The sequence below is a fragment of the Ricinus communis genome, chromosome 4 (genome assembly GCF_019578655.1).
Source record: "Ricinus communis isolate WT05 ecotype wild-type chromosome 4, ASM1957865v1, whole genome shotgun sequence".
NCBI classification, from domain to species: Eukaryota; Viridiplantae; Streptophyta; class Magnoliopsida; order Malpighiales; family Euphorbiaceae; genus Ricinus; species Ricinus communis.
In genome coordinates, this window is record NC_063259.1 from 26643865 (window position 1) to 26663611 (window position 19747).

At 34.9% G+C, this 19747-nt stretch overlaps 1 protein-coding gene across 9 annotated transcripts in view; it reads right to left on the reverse strand.

Annotated features, from left to right (window-relative positions):
* Positions 1-1407: 1407 nt before the first annotated feature.
* Positions 1408-19747, reverse strand: part of LOC8289003 (serine/threonine-protein kinase ATM) — a 37728-nt gene continuing 19388 nt past the window's right edge. For 6 of the 9 annotated variants that reach the window (XM_025159320.2, XM_048372693.1, XM_048372692.1 and 3 more), the window contains 38 exons: positions 18578-18647; positions 17834-17951; positions 17574-17697; positions 16408-16542; positions 15598-15708; positions 14269-14316; positions 14045-14149; positions 13726-13812; positions 12784-13101; positions 12476-12588; positions 11190-11256; positions 11038-11112; positions 10418-10540; positions 9329-9493; positions 9121-9219; positions 8378-8529; positions 8087-8288; positions 7925-7972; positions 7757-7840; positions 7324-7407; positions 6928-7008; positions 6697-6786; positions 6546-6608; positions 6298-6438; positions 6130-6186; positions 5902-5961; positions 5615-5709; positions 5409-5517; positions 4669-4758; positions 4119-4198; positions 3948-4026; positions 3697-3743; positions 3511-3610; positions 3007-3138; positions 2757-2891; positions 2613-2678; positions 1897-2040; positions 1408-1763 (listed from right to left, as the gene is read on the reverse strand). In XM_025159320.2, coding sequence (XP_025015088.2) covers positions 1686-1763; positions 1897-2040; positions 2613-2678; positions 2757-2891; positions 3007-3138; positions 3511-3610; positions 3697-3743; positions 3948-4026; positions 4119-4198; positions 4669-4758; positions 5409-5517; positions 5615-5709; positions 5902-5961; positions 6130-6186; positions 6298-6438; positions 6546-6608; positions 6697-6786; positions 6928-7008; positions 7324-7407; positions 7757-7840; positions 7925-7972; positions 8087-8288; positions 8378-8529; positions 9121-9219; positions 9329-9493; positions 10418-10540; positions 11038-11112; positions 11190-11256; positions 12476-12588; positions 12784-13101; positions 13726-13812; positions 14045-14149; positions 14269-14316; positions 15598-15708; positions 16408-16542; positions 17574-17697; positions 17834-17951; positions 18578-18647 — 3975 coding nt within the window. In that variant the 3' untranslated portion in view covers positions 1408-1685. Of the gene's footprint in view, positions 1764-1896; positions 2041-2612; positions 2679-2756; positions 2892-3006; positions 3139-3510; positions 3611-3696; positions 3777-3947; positions 4027-4118; positions 4199-4668; positions 4759-5408; positions 5518-5614; positions 5710-5901; positions 5962-6129; positions 6187-6297; positions 6439-6545; positions 6609-6696; positions 6787-6927; positions 7009-7323; positions 7408-7756; positions 7856-7924; positions 7973-8086; positions 8289-8377; positions 8530-9120; positions 9220-9328; positions 9494-10417; positions 10541-11037; positions 11113-11189; positions 11257-12475; positions 12589-12783; positions 13102-13725; positions 13813-14044; positions 14150-14268; positions 14317-15597; positions 15709-16407; positions 16543-17573; positions 17698-17833; positions 17952-18577; positions 18648-19747 lie in introns of those variants that run through there. The other 3 variants (XM_048372694.1, XR_007215449.1, XR_007215450.1) reach the window with 3 other exon arrangements.

Genomic DNA, 19747 nt, shown 5'->3' on the forward strand with positions numbered 1-19747 from the left:
AAGAAAAATAGGGGAAAAAAAAAAAGTTGAGGGAATGGTAGTTCTCTTCAATTTGTAGAAAATAGCATAAAAATTATTTATTGGTCCTTTACTCTAGCAACTTGGGACTGCATTGTTTTGAATGGCCAAAGAAATAATCAAACTGGGCATGTGACGGTCTAGAGTCTTTAGACTTGGGTAGGAAGACAAAGAGGGCGAAATTTCGCTAGGTACTGCGGCACGAATTGGGAAATAAGAATGGAGTTTCTTCACATGCCTAAGTTAAAGTGTTACATAGTACACCCACTTTTGGAAACTAGACTATGCAATCATAGAGCTCTGATTTTATTCAAACTCGTGATCACAGGACCATGCAACTTGATGTTAGCGGTCAGCACATAGGACAATTAGGGGCAAATTAGGCCATTAGCCACAAAGAAAAATTATTGAGAAACAAAAGCTTAAGCAAGGAATTGTCCATTCGGTTTGTAGGATTAACATTAATTCCTCTCTTTAAACATTAAAAGAAAAGAAAAAGAAAGAACTGAGATACTGTAGAAAAATAATGACATTTTAAAATCCACACTGAAATCTTATCTGGAAAACTGTGCTTGGACATTAACAAATACTAAAATTTTGATTTCTGTCTAGATAATGAGCATTAGGGATTACTTCGCTCAAGAACATATATAACATGAAACTGAAACTACAAGTGCTCGCGTTTTCCTATTTATTTTATTCAAGAAAGTTAAACTTTCAAAACTGATAAAATGTTTTGGACATGAACCTCATAGTTGAGCCCCAAGAATTATAAAAAAATAGGCCGACGATGAGCATACAACAATTTGAGGCACGTCAGTGAGAGGGACCACTCAAATCCAGGCCCAGTCCCCCAAATTCTGAGGAAGGTCGGTGATCACAAATATTATCCCTCCCAGAATTATCTAAACTCCACGCTTCCCTGTCAGTAGGAAGGAACCGGTGACAGTTTTATCTAATCCCAATTTTTAGTTTAAGATTTATCTTATTTCCATTCCATTGGAGCCCATTAAATAAAATCTCAAATGGCATTTCATCTTTTATCCACGAGATCAAAGTGGATAGATTCTGCAAATACACGTAGAAAATATAACCACAGTACATAATTTCACCTCTAAACTTTATCAATTTAATTTCCAAGGCCTCTCAATTATCTTTTTAATTTATAACACTCCTCAATTTTCTGCTTTTGACATTCATTACCTTTGAACATGTATTTTATTTTTTATTCGCTTTATGTAATTTTTCACAATATAAATAAATGAAATATGAAATACATGTATATAAGTGATAGAAATTGAAAACAGAAATTGAGATTTGAAAATAGTAAGAAAATAAAAGTTGAGGTATCATATATTAAATAATAGTAGAAGAATGTCTGAAGTTAAATTAGTAAAATTTGGAAATGAGACTGCATTTTGCCAAAGATTAATATAAGAGGGACAAAAATGGAGTGGGGAGTCGCTTCCGTTTGAGGACGAAAGCGTTACATATATATTCGATATTTTCTATATCTACTGTATCTATATGCACAGCTTATAGGGTAAAAAATGTTACTATACATCAGCCAATGTCACCCAAGACATTCTCAGACAAAAACACCAAATGACAAACCGCCTATACAAAGATGACTGGCCATCTCTGTGGCAAACCAAATCATATTTACATTACATCCAAGCTCCCCATCCAGGAAACAGTTGGCATAAACGGTCAGCATCAGTGGCATCTTGAATAAGCTGTTGAACCTGCAAGACAGTACCAGTCATGTCGCATGTTTAGGACTAAAGCAAGTAACATAGCACTCTGATTCTATGAGTAAGGTTACACCATAGCTAACTCATCTGCTGAGAGCAAAAGGGAAACCTCGTGCTAAATTACCTGTCCATGCACACTTCTCAATTCACCTTCTTCATATCCATCTAGTTTTTGCTTGACGCGCATCAACGCCCGTGCAGCATCTTTGTTCCCTTCATATTCTTCTTGAGAGTCTTCCAAACTTGTCTCTAGATCATCATCCATTTCCTATGGAAACAAGAGCAAAGGCAAAAAAAAAAGAATATGAGCAGTGATATGGTCATCTTAAACACTAAAATGTACTTCACTGCAGCAAGTTCAGAGCAATCTGAAGTCATTAAGAACTCAGTGGTACTGCAGGATGGGAACTAGACCAGAGTATACAAAAAAAAAAAGAAAAGAAAATGAAGCTAATGCCCCATTGAAAGTTAAACCACTAACCTAGGATGATTTATATATTTGGGCGCAGGACCTTGCTAGTTTCATCAAATAAATTTTGTTGTTCTGGGAGAACTATCACTAGAGACTTTTTCCATGGTACATTTTATGGTAAGTTGCCTAGTCACAAGGATAGCTGCAACAGTCGGCCGCCGCACTGATAAGGTCTATGAGGTATATCTTCGTTTTGTCAAAAGCTTGCATTTCCATTTTATGGAATTCATTTTGACACATTACAATATGCAAGTATTGATATGATACTTCTTTCTGTTACTAATAAATAACGAAATATCATGTCTTTGTTACATCTATGACTCAAACATCAGATACTTGGGTAAGAGAAGGACAAGTTACAGAAATACCTTTTGGCGCTGCAAGGCTTTCAAAGGGGATAAAGCCCATTTATACAAGGGGTCATGGATAAATACCTGCAGGAAAATTCCCACCTCATGAAATATAAGACTTTACAATTTGCTCAAGAAAACTTTTCAGCAAAGTTATCATACTTCGACAATGGTCAGTAGTGCTTCTTTATTTGTTCTCATAACAGCCAGAGTTTCTTCACAGCATCTTCTGAAGACACCTTCTACTCCAGTTGCACCCATGGCATCAATTATGTCCCTTGTCAGTCTGAATGGAATCTGTCACAGTATATCCAAAGAAGAGATGCAAGCTATAACTAGACACTAAAAGAGTATAATACTATATGAGAGAAAAAAGCTAAAAGGGAAAGAGAATGGCAGGATTGGAAGAAACCCGCTCTGGTGTCTTGAGCATCAAGCCTTGTTCAAAAGCAACACCAAGATCTATGTGAACTACTTCTGCAGTGGTTTGATCAATCAAGATATTCATCGAATGTCTGTCTCCAAGGCCAACAATATAGCCCACCTGAAAGTAAAACTAAATATCACAAACCACCTCAATATTGTAATATTGGGTCCAAGCTACTTCATTAAGAAGAGATGCAACTCAACAATTTTCCAGAATTATCAGATGATCCTACTTAAAAATGACTTTAAAAAAATAAGCTTTCAGTAAACTATTCCATCTCTTCAAGCTTTAAGTATGCAAAAACTACAGTGTATAAAAGTAGAATGAGAGATTTCCTAGAAAGAAAAAGGAAATACGCAAAAAGTGCAGTGTATAAAATTAGAATGAGAGGTTTCCTAGAAAGAAAGAAAAAGGAAAAAGAGAGAACAAGGAACAGTACTTTTCCTAGAAGATAGAGAATAACAACCAGAGAAGGTAGAATACACTGACCATAGAACTTGCTGCCACGCTACGTGTGTATGCAAGTCTCTTCTCAAACCAGTCAGCTGGTTGCAAGAATCTCTCCAGAAAAAAGTGATGCATAACAGGCCTGCATCGAAATTTGAGTTGAGTTAAGAATCATTAGCTTATATATTTGGAAACTGGATCTCTATCTACCCAAAAGTAAGGACAAACCTGAAGTTCTCACAAACTTCATGGAATGCTTTACGCTTGTCTTTTTCCTATTAAAATGTTGCATTGACTTATGAGAAATTCTGTCAGTGGAATGATAATAATGATTTTCAAAATAGTAGCTCTAGAACCACTTCTTTTCTTCTTAAAATATCTTCTTAATGTTCTCTCCTTAATGTTCCTTGGAACTCATGGAAATTCATGAGATTAGAGAAAGAATATTATTTTGAACCACAGAACAGTATGATACTTGCATTTGACATATGCTCTCTGCATTTGAGAAATGACCAGTCTCCAATTCCATAGCGACCATGAGCACCACCATTTCTTGTGCTGAAAATTCAAGATATGGAACAGTAATTTTATTCAACCATATTATAAGACCTGCTAGTGACACAGCCTTAAACTGATGTGATTTAACTGACCTTCCTATAAGATATTCTCCAAGGGGAAGAGTGCCATTAACCCATTCAAGAACACCAGCACTTGGAGTAAAAGGAATAACCTATTTCATTAAAAATAAAGTACTTATTAAAATTGTCAAGAACTACTTTAGTACGACCAATTGCAATCCTTTTTCTGCAAATTGTAGAAGTAAGAATCAATAATTGCTAGTACTATCTCACTAAGAATCAATAGTTGCTACTATCATCACACTTTCCATCCACTATGAGCCACAAGTCTCAGAAAAACAAATAGAACAATCAGAATCATCCTTCAAATAGTACCATCATACATCTCAGGTAACTCTGCTAAATCAGGCTGCATCAGTTATGCAATATACCCTTCATGATATTAATATTACAAAGAAAATCATGAGAAAAGAAATGCATCATGTTAATTAGTGCAGTAAAACAGTACAATACAGGACTTTATTAAGAAAACAATTTGGACAGTGCATGACAGAGACTTCATGACAATCACCATCATAGCCAAAATAAAATACTCCATGAATAAAATACTAAACGAAGGTACCTTGTATGTACGCACACCTAATCTTCTCTTCCGTGTATCTCTATTATTTTGTAAAAATGTGTTAACCAGACCAAAAAATTGTTCCATAACCTGCAGAGAATATTTTGAAGACTCATTAACCATGTAAATGGCAGGAAATATGAGCTATGTAGTCTTAGAAGAAATTTTACATTTTAACTAACATACAAGCATCTCAACTAGGACAGACATAAGGGAACACCCCAACTGCAAAGCTCTAATTTTTCCGATTATGTAAGCAGAACAGCATGATCTTCATCAAACTATTGATGCCATTCCAAATTTCAACTGGAAACGAACTGGCTCAACTAAAATTTAATTCCAAAATAAGTTTGGCCAAACTTAAATCTGCTGTCTAGAAGACCATATTTTGCATGAGAACTTTAGAATTTAAAAACATGTCTAATCACCAATGGGCTTGGTTGCCTTGTTCCAAAATTACCAGAATCCAGCACATAGGAATTAAGAATCCAAAAAGTAATTCAGAGAATGGGAGACATAAATGGTCAACATGTGCTCACAAACAGATGTTAACAGTAAGCTTATCAGAAATTAGAAACTAGGAAATAATGGTTGGAACAAGGTCATCAGGACCTCTATGCTTCCAGGGCAGTTTTGACTTCTCCAGAAGTCTATAAACAGATGCCAAGATGGAACTAAGAATAATAATAACAATAATAATAATAATAATAATAATAATAATAACAGTTTTCAAATCTCACAGCATCTTGTCTGAGGTCATCATTTCCAGATTTTGCTAGCTGCCGATATTTTTTACCATCAGAACCAAAGCACTCAACCACTTTTGGGGCATTAATACCATTCATTACCCTGCAGAACAATATATTAAGATCAACAATAAGTATAGCTACTGTAGTTGAAAGACAGTAAGGCAACACAAAGTTGCCTTCAGATTTAGAAGACGCACACAACCGAATCTGCTAGTCCCTTAAAGTATGGGAAGGAGCCATCACTGTAATTACAATTACGATCCACTGGGAAACTAGCCGTCACTACAGGTACCTGAAGACCAGACAAACAAACAAAGCCGATAATGGAATGCAGATGAGAGATTATCACAGTATGTTACTTATTCAACCCAGAGCAACACAAAAAGAAATCTGCGGCTTTCTAACAGATATATCATGTCCCGAGACAAGTTTCATCTTTAAAGAGACACCCAAATCAGATGACAGTGCCATGACGAGCACTTACAAGTTCTAGTTGTTGAACACTGCGGATTTCCCTTGGTAATGTCATCCTTTTGTTGGTATCCTGCAAGACATATTGAATAAGTTGTGTGACATTAGCTGTTCTCTCTTCATCGTTCTCTTTGTTTATCTCATTTCAGTGAAATGAGGTTTTGTAAGAGATCATAAAACAAATCCTGACGGCAAGAAACCACATAGATATTAATTCAAAATGCATTGACATTTGACAAACCTCTCTCCTTGTTTCAAGCTGTGCAAGTCTGATATAGATCTCAACCATTTGTCTCATCTACATGAATAAGAAATTTAGAACACAGATGAACATTGTAGTTCATGGAAAACTTGACATGAGAACAAACATTTTGAAAGAGGTACAAATGAAATTAAGTGTTGGAAGCACTTGTCCAATAACAGCTCCATGATATGATGATAATTCGTCCAGAAGATTTCTTGCTGAAAGTATTTTATCCATATCCACGACAAATGAATTTCTACTGCGCTGTTTATCCCTGATACGGTCACCATTTGCTAGAGCTAGAAGCTACCAACAAAAGAGAGGGAAAAATTGCAGTAAAGAGAAGTGAAATAGGTAACAAAAGTTAAGAGTTCATACTAAGTTAGGCCAGTCGCAAATCCAAACTTAATTACCTGAAAAAGTGTGTGGTATGGATGGTCTATGGACATTTTCTTCACAAGAGAAACCAAAGCAAACTGCAAAATTCAAAAATAAAGATTAAGAAACTCCAACTTCAAGAGGAGATGGTAAGAAAATAATTAGAAGACTGGGCCAAGAGGAAACCTGAAAATTTTGAGGTCCCATTCCATCCTTTGAGCTCCCCATCCTTGAAGCAATTTGATAAACTAACGGGACAAATTTATATGACTGAACCTACATACAATTTCGAAACAAGATCAAAGACCCAGTACAAAATAAAAGAAAACATTCAACAATTTATATTTGATCAAGATTTCTGAAAAAGGGCAGTTATCTGTAATACAGTTTATAACTAGAACCTTCACTGAGACTTACCTCATCAATAGTGGTAAGCATGTTAGTCACAACATTTTGTCTAGAAGAGAGACTGAACCACAGGGAAACAAGTCGAAACACCTGAAAGCAAATAAATTCAATAGTCAGAGGGCATTTGGACTCCATGAATGCTAACAAGATTCTTTAGTGATAATAAAGTCGATATATATGCAATACACAAAGTCAAGGTTCACTTATTATGATATTTCAAAATGATTGATGAATGAAAACAAAATATAATAATAATTCGATGCCAGAAGCCAATAACATTTTCATTAAACTTTAATTCTGTATAAGGACTCCAGATTCAATAGCATCAAATTTTTCATTGGATAAAGTGTTCAAAGTTTAAACTACTAAGCTCAGTAGCTAACTTTTTATATAACTAGTACATACCACTCGTACATCATACTTGTCACCTATGACCAGACATCGCTTGTATCCCTCCAATGCTAGGTTGAGAAAATTGTCCCTGTCATCCTGAGATGAAGATATGTGACTTAAACAGTTTGACTTGAATCTATTATGCTTTAACCAATTGAATGCTTTACTTAAATGTTAATCCTAAATTGAAATAGACAGTACCATATAAAGAGTAGATCAACCAAAGAAGTAATTCACTGATATGCATGTAACAAAAAAGAAAATCATGATTTTACTACCCAGTCTAGTTTCAATGGTTAATGATGGATTCAGTATGATAGTTCCATATGCGTCGATGGTTTCAATAACTCTTCTGATCATCACAGATGGTCTCTCCAGAAAATGTCAACAAATAAGGTCATTTTATACCTATCATTTCCTACAACATAGAAAATAGAAAAAATACCAGCAGTTTTTCAGCCTCTTCCTTGTCCAATGTAAGTTGCTTCTGCAACTCTTGAATTTTAGCTGAATAGTCAGTCTTGTCCCCCTAGAATTATCAAAACTAATTTTATCACGGTGGCAATGCAAATTCAAAGAGGACTAGGAGTTGAAACAAGAGATTGAGATGTACCTTTGCTGAACTTTTAAGCCGTCTAAGAAGTGCCTCCAACTCCAGTGTCTGCAACATTTACATGCATATGAAACTACTAATATCTCTCTCTTTCAGACACGCACATACACACACACACACACACACACACACACACGAGCGCATGCACACAGAGTTTGATACCTTGTGTTTCCTCAAACGCGTTGCTGCTTGCCATTCACTAGAAGTTAATCTTTCCTCATAGGACCTAAATAAAGCATCTGCATAGTGTGCAAGATTAAAATGTGTTTGGCTTTGTCTTTCTATTGACTTTTTCTGAGTAGCCTTCTGATCTTCTGCCAGGGAAACTGCAGGTTTTAGATATTTCTCCAAAATTGTCCTTGAGCTGCAATCACATGAGTACACAAGGGGAAAAATTAGCATCAGTAATACATAGACGGTAGAGAGGAGTTTTCTCAAGATATGAGTTCCAACTTGCTAGATCTAGTTTCTGCTAGCCACTTTCCAACCATACGATACACATCTGAAGCTTCTTCGTTTGAGTGACAATTTTGTGAGATATATTTTGCAAGGCTAATAGCCATCTCGTGCTGACCTTGGGCATGCAACAGCTTTGCTTCTTCCAGCTGCCATGGATAAGATTGTTTTAATAAAATCAACTTTCACATCACATCTTAGTTATGTAACAAAAAATGTTGGATTTGAGGTAGAAGTTGAAAAATGAACATTTACGAGAATAAGATAACTGGAAGACAAGACATTTGGCTGTTTGGGGTGCCATCAGACTAAGAGTTCATGAGTTCAAAGACACCTAGCACTAAAAATTGATTGAACTTCCACATAAGTTCTCATGAAGTGAAATTTTGGGTCCATACATGACATGCCAATAGGATAGAAAATAGATTACACATACACCTCTAAGCAATTTCCGGATCATGATATGGTGAATTTGGCTTAAGCAAATTTAGAACATGATTACATGAGATACAGATGATAATGCAAGGTCCATACATGTTAAAATAAGGAAAACTCTCAGTCGTTCAATAATCAGCAAAGTTTTCTGATACAAGGACAGAGCGCCATGATTCAACCCAGGACCTTACCAGAACAATCATTTTTTTTCAAAAAGGGAAGCTGAAAGAAAAGGAGAAAAGAGACCATCTATGCTAAGCCTTGGTGGCAAAGAAAGAAGTGAAAGACGGGAGAAGACTTTGTACCCTTCCAAGCCAATAGGAAGATAAATATTGTTCACCACTAGCAATACAAAGAAATTTAAACTCATGTAGAGCGGCAGAAGCTTGAGAAAACCTTGAACCCTGTCAACCATGGAAAAAGAAAATTAGAACGGCAGAAAACCAGATGTTTGAGGGTATTGAGAACTGTTATGTTACAACCAAATGTTTTGGGTTAGAACACTTATGTTACCTTGCGGAGAGTGGATGTGGACTGCAAAAGATGTTGCAAAGAACACTCATTGCAACCCAAGATCTGAAGTAGAACTCGCCTGAATGCTATGAATGGTTCTAATAAATTCATATGCAGCTGAGTTCGTTCCAAAATGGAGCTCCAATTCATATTCAACCATGATAACTAGATAAAAATTCAAAACTTCTGTAAGGCAACAAAAATTACCTCTAGTAATTCGGCGAGTAAATAAAAATGAAACTTTTCTTAGAAATATGACGCAAAATTTCTTTTCTCAATAACACGTGGATCAAGGCATACCATGAAATGAGGATTAATATAAAACCTAATATCAAGGTAAGAACTTGCGGCCAAAAGACATTACATTAAACTAGTTATGAATATTTTCTTGCACAGAGGATCACCTTGACATAGGAAAGCAAGGAGAAATTAAAAATAATGAAAAAATAAATAGCATCTGCAAAAGCTTTTAGGAACAACATTATACCATAGATTCGTTTTTAGTGATTTAATGGCAGTAAACTAAGACCAAATATGACAAATAATTTAGACTCCAAATGGGTAAATTAGAAGAATTTAGGATGAGAATAATTTTCACATGTTCACTACTGTGAACAGAACTCATGAAGCAGCAATCAAGGATTTTTAAAGGTTTTCTCATTGTGGTTGTTGGTGGAATGGATAGGGATTTCAAAAGGAAGATTTGTGGAGTCATGCGAGTAGCAAACAGAATCTTGTTCAGAGGAAAAGTTGCTTCTACTTGGAATTTCTGACACTTCAAACTCAAGGTCCATCAGCATCACCCCTAGAGTCACATCAGTGACCCTACAGTCGGGGTTGTATCACAAAGTCGTAAAACAGCAAACACAAATCATAACCCTTGTGGACTTTTAACAATAAGTAGCAAGCAGACAATTAAGTTAGAATACTAAGATGACTATGCATCTGCTTTGGAGATTTTTTTTTTTTTTTTCACGAGGAATTGAAGTCATCAACACCTTCAGCATACTGATAAAATTTACTTGAGAATTACTAGAAAACCGTATAATTGCAGAACAAGAAGATTATTGCTAGGCATTAGACGAATACCTGATCCATGGTAGGGAACACAGGTTCTGTATAACTTTGGTGCTTCTGAGTACGAAATTCCATCATTTCACATGGAGATGTTATCCATCGTATATGCCATGCCATACCAAGTTGATAAAGAATCTGCATTAAGGTAGAAGCCAGAACTTTTATTTGCAATGGAAAAATTTCATGCAGCACCATTGTATATTGTCAAAATATATTGTTTAAAAGTTACTGACCACCACTGCGAACCCTTTTTCCCTCCCACATCCCCTGCCTTATTTTTTTTTTTTAAAAAGAACAACTTTGTAAAAATGCTAAAACAGCTACTTACATTGACTAAAACCACTGGTCCTTACACAGAGCAAGATAAATTGGAAGTAAAAATGGCAGCACAAACAAAACTATAGCATAATATTAGCAGGAATACAGCTATACTAAGTCAAAAAAGGGAGATGAAAACTAGAATATTTTAACTAGAAATCCACAGACTAAGAGCCAACACATCCTTCATCAGTTATTCATCTCTAAAAGTAGGTCTACCAGTAGAGAAGCAATACATGAAACAAGGTATAGCTAAGCTGTGATAGATTGTGGCTTAATGGATGTGGAATTTGTTAAAAGTGGGTTCTAGGTACCTGAAGTTTAATTATTGTTGAATAGATGTATTCAGTGCTCTCCTCACTTGCATAAGAGATGAACTGCACAAGCTCCTAAAACAAAAAAAACACCAAGAGATCATGCCAAATGAGCAGCCTATGCATGAAAATCATTATGATACAGAAAGTACCTGCTTTGAACCTTCCAGTTTAGTGTGAAATTCATCAAAATCTCCCTCTTGAAATGCCCTTAGACAACTAACATTGCACCCAATAAAGACAAAAACAGGGAATAAGAACATATTGAAGGAAAGATATGGTCATGATAACAAGAACTAATAGAGGTACAGCTTTCAGAAGAGAAAAATAATATAACCAAGTACAGATTTTTTTATATAATAGTATACAAAGTGACAGTAATATAATATCATCAGGTCAGCAATCATGCTACCCAACTACCAAGCACTTAGCGGCATGCTGTATCAAAGATTCAACCATCTAAAAATAAGTGTGATAGCTAATAAAACTAGGTACTAAGAGCTTTTGTCAGAATCTTTTACTGTAAACTCTTCCTTCTTATCAACTAGTAAAACAGTGTTAGCATTAATGATATAAAATTTAATGCATATTGGTATACTCGAACTATCAAATTGGTCAAATCTTCATTGTCTTCTAACAGTTTGAGGGCTGGCATCAATCTATTTCTTTTACGATCAAACATTTCATAATGCTGAAAGCCTGGTCTGTGATACCAAAAGGCATTAATAATTTCATTCCTGCAAAACCACAAATTTTGATTCCTGAAGTGCTAGAAAAGACAAATAACTAGATATTGTTTTTCCATTTCCATTTCTGGAAATAACAAGGTAGATTTCTGTCAAAGGAATCAGTAATAACTAGGATGCACCAAATTTCTGTCAAATGAAATTGCAGGAGTCCAAAATTGTCATGACAATATACAGTTTCTACATTCACTGCACTCATAAGGCCTTGCGCTTGTTACAAGAGCAATATTTGCTCCCACTAATTTTCTATTGAAATTACTGAGATCTCTAGGTCCATTCCTTTCCTCGCCATATAATACTTCCTAAATTAGTCTGGACTTGAAACTAATATTCAGAACATTCAATTTAGCAAATGGACTGTCATCATCAAAAAAAGACTTGCAATTGAACCAGCAATATTATCACAAGTGTTAAATTCAAATTGATAAGTGATACAAGAATGAGGGAAAGGAGATAGAGAACCTCAAATGTTATGCCTTCCAAATATTGAGGGAGAAAGTGGAAACATAAGAAGGTCACAAAGAAAATTATTTTATTGGATTTACTATTCCGTTAAGATGAAAAAGTTGCTTGCAGGAAATAGTAATCCAAACAAGTTCTTAGCATCATCCATATCCATAGAGATTCCCATAAAAAACAATGAGGTAGCATACCTTGGTCCACTTAAAACCAAACATATATCACTGATATACCTGTGCAAATTTTCATTGAAATGATCAGTCTTGATATTTTGCCGTGGAGGAGAATTGCTTCCCATGACGAGCAAGGAGAAATCCCATTTTCCTGCACGCCAAGCAGCCTCATACTGCAAATATAGGTAAACAATATTTAGGGAACGTTATAAACTGGCTCCAAATAAGCTCCAATACAAGAATAATTGCATTTTCTATTAATTAGCAAGTATCAAATTTTTGGTAGTCATGGCATTTTTAAAGCTGGTGATGTAGTAAAAAGGAGGCCATTTAGTCACCTCGAGACATTAATTGGATAAAAGGCAAACCTGCAATTCTATGAACTCCAAATCATGCTGAACCTGACCCTTCTGAGAAGCCAATCCCTGGCAATACAAATCTAGCACATGCGTACAACCAATTTGCTGAAGAGATCTAATTAGACCTTTATAAGGTTTCCTGTGCCTTATTTCATCTTTTGATTCGGAGATGGATAGATGTGGTGGTGATTGGGTATGCTTTACTGTCAAACTTCTAGATCCTTCATTCATTTGCAGCATGGTATTTGAACGTACTTGCAGGTCATAGTACTCAAGGGCCTTGCTCCAGTTTCCCTCATGCTCAAAGGTAACAACTTGAGAGGGCAGCTACTCCATCAAATTCCCAAAACCAATGATCAAGTTGTGAGAATACATTTTGAAAAATCCCACATATGACAGGCAAAACTACAGAGACAACTTCCAGCTCCGTACTAAGATGCATGTCATTGACTACAATAACTTGCCCCCTGTTTATGACTACTAGACCCAATAAATTTAGGTCACTCGGTGTTTGAAAATTGAAGTAAAGCTATCATTTGTTCCAATAGTCAAGTTGATTGAGTAGCCCAAGTTACTGAATTTGCACATGTTTTTTCATAAAATCTATCAATGATTTTACTGATACAAGAGCTTAATTAATAATTGAGAGGAAAATCCTCAAATAAAGCAGTACATAATCAATGCACACACCAGCAAGTGAACATGCATGTCACACAAGAAAATGACAAGGATGGTGTTTTTGCTCCATCTTTGTCTCTCCCTTAATTCATGGAAATTTCTCAACGGATATTTCAAAGAAAATTTTCAATTTCTTGTGTGATCTCTCTCTCTCAGCAGTGTACAAACCAGCATGCTGGCACGGATGCAGCCAACTTAAGAAAATGTTTAAAAAATGACCAACACATACACGTACAAAAAAAGGCACGAGCACACATAGAGACACATACTAACCTTGTATGACTGGATTATCCCATATAAGCTATCAGGTTCATTGATTTGAGTGACTGCTGAGACAAGTACTTCAATGTGATCTGGCAACTGATGAGCAAACAAAAGATAGATGGCTATTATTTCCTTAAAGAAACCAATGAGAGCAGTGAAATGATCTTAATGCTTAATTATACTCAGGGACGAACCATGTCAATCCACAATTATCTATGAGTTTCTCTACAATGATTGCACTAAAAATGAGCCATAGCTCGACAGCAGTAAGATTGAATTATTATATGCTAGGTAACGTTATTGGCAAAAATGGTAAATACTAACTTACCACCTCAAGATGGGAGAAATCTGGTCTCCCTAGAGTCAGGCTATTAAAATATTCTTCACACCAGTATTCCACGTACATCATAGAGGTAAAGAATGAGCCACAAATCTATAAAGCATGTACATCCTTGTAAGACAAACTTTCTAAAACATGTACCTTAGACATAAAAATCACAAAACTGTAACCAAAATAAAAGAGAAAAAATATGCGGCAAGTATATAACTCACAACTGCTGATTTAGCAACAAGAAGGTAATCAATGGTTAGCCAATAAACCTGCCAAAATTATGGCTATCAGAAAACTTAAACGGGAACAACACATATGTTGCAAATAATATAAAAAAGCAGTACCATGAATTCCTCCTCCCTATCAGCTCTGTCTAATGCATCACAAAACACAACAAATGAAATGAAAATAACTACTGCAAGAAATTTCACTTTGGGCCTTGGTGGGATGTTCCTTACCCTACAGTGACAGGAAACTATGGGCTACAACCAACAAATACTCTTGAAAAAGGACTTATTAAGCAGAATGAAGATAGTTAGAGAGAAATGATTAAAACATAGAGCTAACGAATTATAAACAAACAAAATATGGATGGGCTCTCTTTCCTCTTTGATGCCCATTCCCTTTGCCCAATCATTAACTCATTGCCAGGCATATGTATATAGCAAATTATATTCACAACCTAAACCATCTATGTTGTCTCTTCCCTAGTAAGTGGGTGTTTAGTTTAGATGTTTTGTGTAGTTGGTAGTTGTTTCTCACTCAACAATTAGATTAAACCCATTAGGTAAGATAGAAGAATCGGCAGTTAATAGCTAAACTAATCCTAATTAGTTGTTGATTATATTAGCTCTATTTTAGAGCTATTCTTATAAGTTAATAGCTGATTTGATTTTTAATTTATTTAGACAATATTGTCATTATTAAAACTTAATAATAACAACTTATTTTAATTTGATCTCATATAATTAGTATTTTTTGTAATTCAGTAATTACTTTTTAAACTTAATAATTAAATAATTATGAAATTATATAAATATGACATTTGAAATCAGAAATTCTTTTTATTATTGGAATTGAAATTTTAGCCCTATCTTTCACAATAATTTTTATAAATAATTTTAACAATAAATAATATTGAGTTAAGTAAAATTAATTATAACATGAGTCTTTTCCTTGGTCGTTTAACATACTAACAGCAAATCTAATAAAATTCTACCAAACGGTTTAATGTATCAGCTACCAGCTATCAACCATCAACTATTAACTGCATTGAGCAGCTGAACCAAACAAGCTCCAAGTACTCAATCAATGAACACTTTTGATATTATTGTCTAGAAAATTTCAATATTCTAGCACCAAAAAATTTGTCATGGTGAACTCTTCCTAATAAGTCCCCACAAAGATATGTTCATCTCTCTTGAGTCTTCTTCTATAAACTACAGCCCAAGACAGCTTAAAATGTCAAGAAGAACATTCTTAGGCATGATCTCAACAAACATAAATAACATTACTCCAACAATCAATTATATGCATGTCCAAAAACATACCTTGTCCCATGAAGACGTTGATATTGTCATTGCACTTGACATAGCCATTGCATCTCTAGCCTTTGCAGAGGTGGAACGAGATTTTGACGCAGAACTAGATGGCTTAGCATACTGCAAAACCATATTTCTAGCATTATAATTCATCAATTTTTTTATCATGCATAGGTAATAGCAACAACAGATAATCAACCGATATGCTATTTGGTTGCTCGATGTTCTCAAAGGAAGAGGGTGCCCAATCCACATATATACAACATAGCAACTCACTAACTAGGCGATGTGCATAAATACAACTTCTAACATCATCACCATTGAACTAGAATTTTCATTCTTCGTTAATTGCACTAAAACAAAGAATGAACAAAGGTTATAAGCACCAGAAAAAAGGTTGATCAAGTAACTACTCAACAAACATCTTTTCTTTCTTCCATATGCTAATGGAATCAGCTATCCATATCCCAACCATTTAGCATCGACTATATCCCTTTTCATTTTAAACTTGAAGCAGCAACATCAACTCAAGGACTATAAATCAGAAACCTTTTTTTCCTACCATGTTTCAACCTTGTCACTTTTATACGAAACAAAAGAAAGGAAATGCTTTATTAGAAAGCATGCTTCCTCTTCCTTTTTACTTCCTCCTTAAGAAATGTCAATAAAAATCATCTATAGCAGAGTAATAGTAAAGAAACATGCTGCAGGATGTGGTGCATGAATCACTCTCAGCACAAAAAAAAAAGACATACAGGGCCAAAGTAAAATGATTTTTAAAGTGCAACATAAACAAACAACTGAGATTTCTGAACCTGCCTTGGAAGTATCTCTCTTTGATGGTGCAGAAGATCTTTCTAAGACATAATGTAATCGAAGTTCATTAAGGGCCTTCAGGAAGACTTGAATTGATTTTATCAACTTATTAGATTCTGTTAATATATGCTCCTGCACCTGCACATCAGTGAAATAATTGAACATTTCAGGAGCATGCACAATGTAATATCAAAATAGAGCAACAATAACACGACAGACTTTGCATGTAACAGGGACACAATAATTTGCCATCACAATCAATTCCAAGCCGATGGATTGTCAAAATTTTATTTTCTTTCAATGTTCTTTGACAAGTTCTGTTGAGCATATTTTACCTTAGATCACAGAGACAAAAACAAAAAAGAAAAAAGATTAAGACAAGTAAAAGAAAAAATATATATATTTCATGTTTAATCGGAAATTTAAAAGGAGAATTTGAGCTGCTTAGAGTAAAAATTATTAACAACAAGAAAAGAGAGAAGCAGATCTCCAAGGAGAAGATTCATTTAAGCATCGCATAAAGGTCAGACCACCCAACACAAAGCCTACACCCAAAATACTTGAATACTGAAACATAATTTCTTTTTTCAATCAGATATTATCTAAAGATATGCACTTGAGTTGGTGACATTTTCACTTATACTTACTTTCCTGCCTCTGTTTCTGCTGTTGTGACATCGAGTGAATTAAACAGCTATTTTTATAACATGCCTTTAGTAATTAAATCTTTCACTTAACTAGAACCAGGGTTTATCTCCCAACACATCCATTTCTCACAGCATCCTCCTCTTTTATTTTCACTGATTGATCACTTTCTTTTATGTGTGACATAAGAGAATTTTGATGCTTGACTGCAAAATACGCTTCTAAAGCATGGTAAGTCTCCTTATGATGATGCCCTTGTATCTTATCAAACACTAGGAATGCATGTCACATACAAGGTAGCTCCCAGTCATCAAATTTCAAATCACTTCTTTCTATAAAGCTTGAATTCAAGGTACTGGATCCACGCAAGATGAGGGGGGAAAAAAAGAATTAGTCAAATGACATAAACACCCAATCCTTAATTAGATACTCTTAAATTTTGAGACTAACTAACAAAAGGTAACTGGAGACTAGTGAAATATCAATTATGAAGAGAACTGATCAAAAGATCTGAAAAATGTAACCTGCGAAGAGATTAATTTGTGAAGATCTAGGTCCATTTTCTTCTTTCCGGCTAGATCTACAATAACACTTGGCAGAAGAAGCTCTGCAACTTCAGCTTTCAACAAAACGATATCTTGGCATAACCTCAAGTAGCAAGTCCGCGAGAATACAGTTAATTTAATAGACATGCGTGATAAGCAAAACGAGATACCAACATAAAGCAAAAGAAATAAACTACAAAACAACAGAATAAGGGATTCAAACATATGAAATATAATACCTTAGAATGATATCATTGCTGTAGCCAATCAATGAGTACACAAGAGGACATATCCACATCTCAAATGTTCTGTTAGGTGTCTCCCATAAAGTAGATTCCTCAAGTGGAATTGCTTCAGCTAATATTGACTTAAAGATGTCATTATATATCCATGGGTGATTAGGACATAGCAAATCCAACTTCAATGATACACCAAACCAAAACAAAAGAACACAAAATCTACAACTTGCAGAAAGCATCCATAGTAATATAATAACAATAAATACATACATATATATGTATATATATATATATACATATAATATTTATATAAAGAGAGAAAAGCTTTGGCGCGTGTATAAACAAGGTGCTCTACCTAACTGAGCTATAGCCCTTGTGTTTGTGATACATATTCTATCATGTCAGTGATTTCTTGTCAAGATGAATATTATATGATCCAGCATCCTATTCTATTTCTTCCATCTCTTTGATCAGTATTATTTATTTTAATCAGTATTGCTTATTTTAATCCATACTAGATTGGACCAACTGCCCATGTTACCTCCTCTACAGTCTTGACAGCCCATCCTTGTCTCAGTAGTGGCATGTTTTGGTCCTCTTCCCCATTATATATGTACACACACACACACACACACACACATATGAATGGCAGGGAGACGACATTATAATTCAGGCATCAATACTTACATGCCCAAAGCTTTTAATGAAAAATAAGTGATTTCTAGAGTGTTAGCAGCAATTTACCTCTAAACCTCCTTTCCAGATCCAAAAGGTACTTTTCCACCAGCTCAACATTTACACCTTTCGAGTGAATCTACAAGATCGGTACATTTAGTGTCTATCATCCATACTTGTAACCGTTCTACTATCTTCCTTAACAAGATGTGACTTCTAATTAAAAGAAATGCATGCGCTTATTTTTATAAAACTTTCCCGCATGCACTTTAATCACCTTTAGATATAACACATGATATCACACCCAAAAAGAAAAAAGAAATAAAAAAGAATATAACTTCCAGCATATATATTCTGCTACACACAAAAAAGGCTAATGATAAGAAGACAGATAAGCATGTTCCATTAAGACCGGAGAGTTCAAATACTAGTAGACACAGGTTTACTTCAAATACATAAATACACTAGTAAAGCATTGCATGCATTCTGAACTATGTGAGAATTCAACCCTAGTTGTGATACCAACAAGACATTGATCATGATCCCAAAGAATTGTAAACACCAGATTTAGAATCCTTATTTTTCTTCAATTAATCAAGCATATTAGATTTCACTCATACATAAAAATGTCAGAGAACCATTCAACCTAAAAGCGGAATTTATAGTTGAGAGCAGCAAGAATAGTTTAAACATCTAGCATACTCACCTTATCTTGTGCTATAAAGAATAACAAGAAGGATGCAGTTAGGACTCAAACTCTAACCTTTCAATTGGAGAGACTTTAATTTCCTGTAAAAAAACCACTCAACCTAAAAGCACAAGCCAGCAGGTCCAGACCAATAGTTTTATCATCCCCAACATGAAACTCCTCCCATTAAATCAGAACCCCAAATAATATGCCTAGATAATAGTTAAAAAAACCCTAAAAGCCCTTCAAGTTACCATTAGCAGCAAACCAGAAGTTAAAAGATCCTTTAACCTTGATGGACTTGTTTGATTTTGATCCCTAACCATGCTTTAATACAGACCCTAATCGTCCATATACATTCTACCCTGTCTAGCTTCCAAAACAACTTGAATGTACCCACACTCTAACTTGCTAGTAGCCTTACATCAACTTAAAACTATTTTGACAAGCTTAATCTACAGTAGACAATGGTATAATATTTACTTCCCAGGTAATGACATGAAAGATCTACTTCAGCTGAAAAATAATATTACTATCACAGAATAAATATA